Source organism: Felis catus, chromosome B2 (genome assembly GCF_018350175.1).
Source record: "Felis catus isolate Fca126 chromosome B2, F.catus_Fca126_mat1.0, whole genome shotgun sequence".
In the NCBI taxonomy this organism is placed as follows: Eukaryota; Metazoa; Chordata; class Mammalia; order Carnivora; family Felidae; genus Felis; species Felis catus.
Window position 1 is genome coordinate 66,518,207 of NC_058372.1, and position 8,626 is coordinate 66,526,832.

Here is an 8,626-nt window from a genome sequence, read left to right on the forward strand (position 1 = left end):
AACATTTAAGAAACAAAAAACATTCGGTCTACATACAGTTTTTTGTGAAAGGCAACTTATTTAAGAGGGTGACATTCTCAAGTGAAAATATGGGAAAGGTCAGAAATAATAGAAACCTACCATCCCATTTTTGAAGAACCTAAAATTAAAAATATACAATATTAAAAACATTAAAAATGTAACAGTATTAAAAAATCATGAATAAATTTAAAAATGGAACATGGTTTTAAAAATGATGAAAATAAAAATCATTTATGTTGTATAGTAAGTTTACTTTAGTGCTGTAGGAACTTTAGTTTTTTTCTGTTAATATTAGCTTGTACTATAAGCTTTACCCAAGTTGAATAGTTTCTAGATACTATATGCTCAATGTTTTATTTATTTATTTTCAAATGTTATTTTTAAGTAATCTCTACACCCAATGTGGGGCTTAACCTCACAACTCTGAGATCAAGAGTCACATGCTCTACTGACTGAGCCAGCCAGGCATCCCTAAGGTCAACATTTTAAAACATTGAAATGTATTACCTAGGCAGGCTTCTCTTCATCTGTTTGTGTTTTTCAGTGAAGCCCACGGTGAATCTCTTTTCAGTAGTCCTAATGATTAGAGCTTCGCTTGAATGCATAGAAAATGACACCCTAAAATAAACTCTCCTGGAGGTTAAACAATTCTCAGTTTAAAGTCTTTGCTGTTCCAGTAAGAGAGTCAAGTGTACTTGGGATCATGACGTGCAGCTGCAGTCTGTTTTCTGTCTCCGTGCTGGCCAGCTGCTGGTGGTGGACACAGTGCACGGAAGGCATTGTTTCTCTCTTGGATTTGGTTAGCAGTTTGGGCCCCTCCTTAGCATTTCAGTTGTTTCTTGTAAAGAAAATAAAATTATGCGAAGAATGGAAAACTCAGGACAGTGTATCGAAGTGCTCTTAAGTTTTGGCAGAGTAAATGTTTCTAAACAAGGGATCTGTGTAAACTGATGTCTGCCTCTGCACAGGGAGACGAGCGGTGAGGAGTTACAACTCCGAAGCGAAGCTGTCTTCTTGTGACCTCTGTGGGGACATTCGCGGATGCGGTCCTTGTGAGAGCGGAGCTGCGGCCTCCCTTTGTCGCCCTTCAGAAATTTTTGTGCTCTGTCTCACGCTTCTGTTTTCTTTGCACCAGTGGCTGTGATTTGTTCTTTAAGGACTCCATGTAACATTGACATTTCCAATCACATATGATTGTCTTGTTTTCGTGATCAAGTATTGCTTCTGACTATTTTTGAAAAATAATTTTTTCGTTTTATGGGGTTGGGGGGGGATGGTGCACAGTAGGTCCTAGTATGTATAGCTGCACAGACGTCTTCATTTGACTTCTGTGTAGAACAAAAAATCAGAGTTATTGCAGTTGTATGTCTTTATTTCCCCCTCTTAAAAATAGTTAAGGAGTTTTTCATGGAGGTGTTGTCTTCTCCAGAATAAATGTGTTATTTTAGATTATTCTTTTTATTTTCTAGAAGAAATGCTAGGTTCTTAAGCATTATTGTACACCAGTGTTGGCTTTTGCATTAAAGACAGATGTCTGGGAACTGGGAGAAAACAACCAGAAAGAGGAGCTTTCTCTGTTCCCGTCCAGCATCCACTCTACCCTCTGCCCACTCCACCCCCAGTGGTCCCGGTATATCCTTTTTGATTGGATATCACTTCTTTCTTTTTAAAATGTAGGGGGGGGCAGAATTTTTCTTTTTAAGAAAAGTGATGTTTTTTCACTCCAGTTGTAATCTCATCCCCCAACCTTTACCCTTCCTTTTTTTCTTCTGGAGAGAAGGAGAGAGAGAATGTGTTTTCCTGTGCTTTGCAGTCTGGTTCAGAGCTTGAGGAGTGTACAGAAACTGCTCCAAGGGGTTCTGGGTGCACTGCCCTCCCTCTCACTTCCTCAGCCTCCCACACTGGGTCTGTTTCAGGGATGAGAGTCAGAGGGCATAGCAGTATGTGCCCTCGGTGATCTAGACTAGAAGATCCTAGACTAGAAGACACAGCCCTGTTAGTAATGGGGCATAATTAGCCAGGGTACAACAAGATCCTGTATGAGACGCAGCAGGCTGGCCTCCCTGTGGTCTGGGAAAGAAGCTCGGGCTTGACAAAGGACAAGAGAGGTGAACATGACTGTTGACCTCAAGTATGGTCAGGTGTTGCCAAGGGTCCTGTAGAACCTCTTCTAGATTCAGGTGTCTGAGTGTCAGACGGCCGGCCAGCTGTCTAGTGACATGTAATGTTTATGTGAATCTTTAAGATTTTTGAACTTTGAGCACCTGGATAATTGATTACCCTGTATTCTGAAAGATAATATTCATTTATCTGGGTGAAAATTTTAAAGAAAATTTCTTTCTTTCCACCTCCCTCCTTTTTTTCCTTTCTTTTTTTTCTTTTTCTCCTTTCTCGCTTCCTTCTTTCTTCCTTTCCTTCCTTCTTCCTTTCATTTTTCCTTCTAAATATATTGAAATATTTTAGATATATATAAAAAATAAAGATCTCCTCTAAATCTAAGAAATGGTTTACTTTTGCTCCTTAATTCCATGGCATTTCTGTCAAGTGAACCTGAGAAAAATAATTGCCATGGGCTTCAAAAGTCTGCATTACAACATTTTCAACTGTCTAAAAATAAATCCATCGAAAATAAAGTATGCAAATATATCTTTTAAAGTTAATTTTTCAAACTTTTTTTTATCTTAGTGAATTTTAAGAAATTGTAGTCGGTGTTCAAGAAATTATAGGGGAGTGGATGTTCATATATTCCTTTTGGATATTTTGGATACAAAGGTAGGAGTTACCAAAATTCACTGTTTTGAAGCTTAAAACTTATATGTAGAAAATAGATCCTCAGAGAGTGGTCTATGGAGAGGGTGGAAGTTAAATATCAAATAAATAATCTTCTTGTATTTCCTTTTAAATGGATAAAAGCTTGTAGTTCTGTTACACCTTTGAAACAGTCTGATCTAAAAAAGACATTTGTTATGTTTGGGCCTTCCTGTATGGTGTTTTCTGTCTTTATATCCTAGGACGTCTTTAAAGATGACAGTATCTTCTGAAGAGGTTGGGGGAGGGTGTTGGCAAAGGATATCCACCTCCCTTGCCTTGCCCAGGACTCTTATACTGACCACCAGTACCTTATATTCTTCAGTAAATAAGTTGTACTGAACTTCTAGTATAGTATATTGGGAAAGACTAGAATGGAAAGGCCAATGGAAGACAGTTTGTATCTTTTTTAGGCCACATTTCCTCATTTAAAAACTAGAACTTGAATACTTTTTTTGTGAAGCACTTCAGATTTTCAGATTAAAAAGTCATCTTGTAACTGTTCTTGTAATGCATCTCTTTTATTACAAATTTATTAAAAGTGAAGGAGGAGAATGAGGAGGAGGAGGAGAAAGTCAGCTGTGCTTCATGGGGCAGGGGGCTGTGGTAATGCCTTGTCTCCATCCTCCTTCATATCTTTTTTAGAGAACTGACTTTGTTACAAGCAGTGGGGTTGGATTAAAAGTGATTAAAAAGCCACAGGCGTAAGGGAAAAGGAGGACCTGTAGTAGTAATAATTAAATGTATAGACTATTTTCTTCATATGCTATGAAGAATAATATTTAAAAAACCTCATTTTACCTTTAAGTTTGCTTATGGTGAGATTCTTCCATGTAGAATGCCATCAATTACATTTCCTAATAAGAACTAATTTAAAATTGCCCCTTCTCTTTCACTGAGGGGGAACCTTATTATGACAGCAGCGTAGGTCACTTTCAGTTTTGACTGACCAGTGGTTCCAGAGACTGAATAACTAGTAGCCAAACAATTTAAAGGCAGAACAACACTTTTATATTGGGTCTTACCATTCTGTCACCTTTAGTTATAATTCTAAAAAGAAATTAAGGCAACTAATAATTTGTTTGCTATATCGATGAGTTCAGAAAAAAATGCCTGGTCAACAAAATGCTTTTTTTTTTTTTTAATTGTTCTATTATACTTTATGTTTTTCAAAATACTTTGACAATAGTATATTTGGTTTAGTATTTTGGGTATAGTATAATCTGAGGAGTGTTGTGCTTATATAAAATCCAGATATACATCTATTACCTAACAACTTGTTACTTAAATATGCAATATCATATCCTACATGTGGGGATTTTCAGAGTTATAGATAGCATAATTCTCCCTGCTCCCACTCTTTTGAACCTGGGTATAGTTATTTTTTAAAAATTATATTTAGCCTTAATTTCTGTTTATGTAAAATATAGTTATAAATAATCTGGTAATATAATACCAATTATCTTTGATATAATTCAATTATTTAAGTCAACATTTCTGGCTGTCCTATGACATTTAAAGAAAATTGGAGCTACCATTTTTTTTTTTTGGTCATTTTTAGAACAAGCTATTTTATTAACCTGCTAGCATATAATCTGGAATTTTTTGTAATAGCCTTATTTTTTTCTCTTTTGCTTTATTGAAGTTTAATACTGATTTCTATAGAAATATATTGTAAATACCTCCTTTCTTAACATAAAGACAGTACTTATTTTGAGTTTGCCAAGTGGCTACTATGGGTCCAGATGCCACTATATATTCTTGGAGGCATCATTTTCTTGCACATTAGAAGTCTGAGACACTTATAGTAAGTGGACTTGCTCCTGGGTCAGCTTTAGAATTTATTCTACCCTCAGTAGAGGCTTCTGTTAGAAGAGAATATTCCTCATTTTTCTTTGTTTTCAAACTCCAGTAAAGCATAGCACTTTTAAAGGCTTAAAAATTTCATAGCATGTATTCAAATGATATTTATGTTAATAGTAATTATCTTAAGTTACATAGGGGATAGTTTGAGGTGCAATTATTTTTATCACTACTTTAAATAGAGGACTTTTATCCTACTTTCTTCCAGAAACCAAGCAGTAAATATACATTTTTTAAAAGAAACTATTTTTTTAAAAGAAATCTTTACTCCCAATGTGGGATTTGCACTCATGACCTTGAGATCAAGACTTGCATGCTCTATCAACTGAGCCAGCCAGGTGCCCCAGTAAATACACATTTTTAAGTAAGTATGTATTAGTGAGAGTAGGCTTGTTTCAAAACTGTTTCTAGCCTGTGAGTTGTGTTTTCGTAAGCTTCCTCAAAAGACAGTGCCACACTGCATCATTCCATAAAATGCCATTCTCACTTCAGTTATTGTAATCCAGGAAGATAGATGTTTTGTAGATGATTTCTGAACTTTTCCTTTCAAAGGACACTTACACATTAATATGTGGGTATCTCTGTAGTAGGGATGGATGATATTGACACACATGTTGCTTCATGTTTTCAGAGTAATTTTATCTCATGGTGTCATGAGGCTACGATTTATAATTCTTCTGCCTATTGTATTGAATTAATGGTAGGGGGTAGTGCCATGTTCCACCTGTGGATCTTTAAGGTTCATCTTTGGTAGCTTGGGTAGAATGTGGCTCTATTTTGACCCTTCAAGGCTTTCTGTTTTGGATTTTTAGGAGGGTGCAGCTGATGTGGTAGAGTCCATTTGTTTTCTACACAGGAAGCTTTATAAAATTTTATTCATAAGTCCCCTATTTTAAGAAGCTCTTTTGCATATGAGAAGAATACTTTTGAAAGAAAACATTATTTTCCCAGAAATTAAAGCATCATATGTTGATCAAAGTGATTCTGAAGGTTTAAATTTTACATGTTAGAATGTTGTGTTATTGTTAATTGTATTCTTTTATGTATCCAGTAGGAAATCATGGTTTATCAATAAAAATTCCCATCTGTTTGTTATCAGTGTTCTTTTTGTTTATTTTAAATCATGTCTATAGCATATCTCCTTTACTTAAACCTACTTAACTATGAGAAATGGGATGTCGGAGAGTGGGTTTATTGTGTTACAGGAGTTTGACGTGAGTGAGGTGATGGGAACAGCCGCCAACCTGCTTCACCTCCCTCCTGATGCTTTGCTGTCGGGCTGGAGTAGGGTCTGTGGAGAGGTAAGAGATATACGCCAATAAAAACCATGAAATGAGAACTCACTCAGCTTGTGGAAGTTATATAGATATAGAATGCAGTTTGTGTACACAGGAAAATGGGGTCATGGATTGTTGTGCAGCTTACTTGTCTCTGGTGGGTACCTTTGATTCTGATATTGTCTCTGATTCTCACAATGGACCAGAGGTGGTGGTTGGCTTGGGGGTTGTTGGATTCTCTTTTCCTTTCTGCTTCTGCTTGGGTCATCGTTTCTGCTAAGGTGATCTACAAATGGACCTTGAAGAAGTTTCAAGTAACAATTTATTTGAGGCCACTAATAATAAATCCAGATTAAGGAGATTCAGAGATGGGGTATTGTGCCCCTTGAACTAGTCATGCTGCACAGGCACATGAGGTGTCACCCCTAGACTTTTGCAATGTCCCCACAAGGGCATTTCCCATGCCAGCAGAGAGCAGTGGGTGGAGTCCCACAGCTTTGTCTAGGCCCTTTCCCTCTCCCCCCTCCTGCTTCTATCTCTGTTCTCCATCCTGAAGCTCCCACCTTCTTCACTTTTCCTCTTAGAGTGCTGCAAATACTAAGTCTTCTCTTCTGCCCTCAATTTTCCCTTGGTCTCATGTGAGTGGTGGGCCAAAGCTTTCTCCTCTCTGCCTGTTCTGCCACTGGGTCATGTCCCTTGAGCGGAGGGGTGATGAAAACCCTTTGGACGATTCTCCACTCTGATTGGTAGTTGGCTTTTATTCTCGTCCATGTTATCCCAGTGATCTAAAAGGTCAGACAACTGCATGAATTCAGGATGAGGGAGACTTTAAGTGGCAGAATACACGAACAAGAGTTGGTGGTCAGGCAAAGTGTGAGTCAGTGACAAGAGAGCCAATGCCTCCAGTTGTTCAACAAGGGAGGTATTAGTTCTAGGGTAGCCTGCCTGTTTCAGGGTGTTGTGCCCAGTACTAATGTCACAGTTTAAGAAAGTAAGACCACTCGGAGTCCTAAAGTGGCCCTAATGGTGTCATGATGAAAGATCACAGGGTGTGGGGATGCTCAGCTGGCGAAAGAAACAATGTGGTCTCAGCACTTTCTTTAAATATCTGAAAGGCTGTCATCTGCAAGCTCACACTGCAGAATTGTTACAAGTGGGTAGATTTTGGTACACTATCAGGAGGAATTAAAGAGAACATCCTTATTCCAGAAGGTGGTGACCACATGGTCCCGACAGGGGTTTGGCAGAGGCTGACACTTTTTAAAATGTACAGTAACTACTGCTACTACTATTATTATTATTATTATTATTATTTTGCATTGAGTGTTTAAAATGGTAAGTTAAGAGGTTTTCTACTTTCACTGTTGTTATAGATTGAATTTTTGAAGTCCTAACCCTCAGTACCTCCAAATGTGACCTTATTTAGAAATAGTATTGTAGCAGATTTAATTAAGATGAGGTCACACTAGATTAGAGAGAGTTCCTATGCCAGTATGACTGGTCAAGTGAAGACAGAGACGCACTGGGAGAATGCCATGTGACAACAACAAAGGCAGAGATTGGACTTATGCAGCTGCAAGCCAAGGAATGCCCAAGATTGCCAGCAAACCATTAAAATCTAGAAAGGGGCAAAGAAGGATTTCAGGTGGGCATGGCTCTGCCAACGCCTTGATTTCAGACTTCCAGTGTCCAGAACTGTGAGACAATAAATTTGTCTTGTTTTCAGCCACCCAGTTTGTGATACTTTGTTACAGCAGTCTTAGACTAATATGGCTGCCCAATTTTATGGAGACCTAGGGAGGTTAAGTGCCTTACACACGTTCTACAGCTTTTCTTTTCCCCTCCACAACTTCTTAAGAACAAAACTGGGACTTCTGCCTGGTGAGTAGCAGGCACTAAATCAATATTGTGGGATGAATTAACCCGCCACTTTACCTTGAGTTTGGATTCTACCATGTTGATGGCTTTCCCAGCTCCTGCTCCCTGTCCTGTGGGCTCAGTGCTGATGTTAAGCCCCCTTTATTTATACTCTGCTCTTGGCATTTCTCCCTCCATGCTTTCACTCACAGGTGGGAGGACTGGGATTGCCATTCATTCATTCTAGGCTAACTTACTATTTTCTTTACAAACCCTTTTAGCAGTGATGGCCAATAGATTTCCTTATGAATACCAGCTGCAATTGTTTGGAAATGACTGCCTGGAGGGATTCTACCAGGGATTTTGAGGCCACGTCTGAACCCCATGGGAACAAGACCTAGAATCAGCTGTGAACGTCTACATGGAGGAAGCAGGGCCAGGTGGTGGCGCGTGACCTGGAAATTTGCCATTCCTGATTTAGGGTCTGCATTGCACCATTTAACATTTATATTGTCCTGCACCATAAACTAATTCCTTTTATTGTTGTTGGCCTTGATTCACCTACTGCACTGTAAACCTTAGTTTACGCCTACCATAGACTCTCTATGTATATATGATAACTCTCTCATCTATCTCCATCACCATATTTATGATAAATGCTATCTGATGCACTCGGTGTGCTCTGTAGGGTCTGAACAGTAGATTTATAAACAACAACAACAACAACAACAAAATAATAATAGAATTATGCACTAAAGTTCTTGGCATTCCAAACTAGTGACAATGTACATTTTTTTTTC

At 38.2% G+C, this 8,626-nt stretch overlaps 1 protein-coding gene across 8 annotated transcripts in view; it reads left to right on the plus strand.

Annotated features, from left to right (window-relative positions):
- The window catches only part of CD109 (CD109 molecule), a 151,858-nt gene extending 143,487 nt beyond the window's left edge, over window positions 1-8,371 (plus strand). For 5 of the 8 annotated variants that reach the window (XM_045057740.1, XM_045057742.1, XM_023254142.2 and 2 more), the window contains one exon: window positions 990-5,787. In XM_045057740.1, the coding sequence (XP_044913675.1) occupies window positions 990-1,165 (176 nt within the window). In that variant the 3' untranslated portion in view covers window positions 1,166-5,787. Of the gene's footprint in view, window positions 1-989; window positions 5,788-5,897; window positions 5,994-8,107 lie in introns of those variants that run through there. The other 3 variants (XR_002742321.2, XR_002742322.2, XM_023254139.2) reach the window with 3 other exon arrangements.
- The last annotated feature ends 255 nt before the right edge of the window (window positions 8,372-8,626 follow it).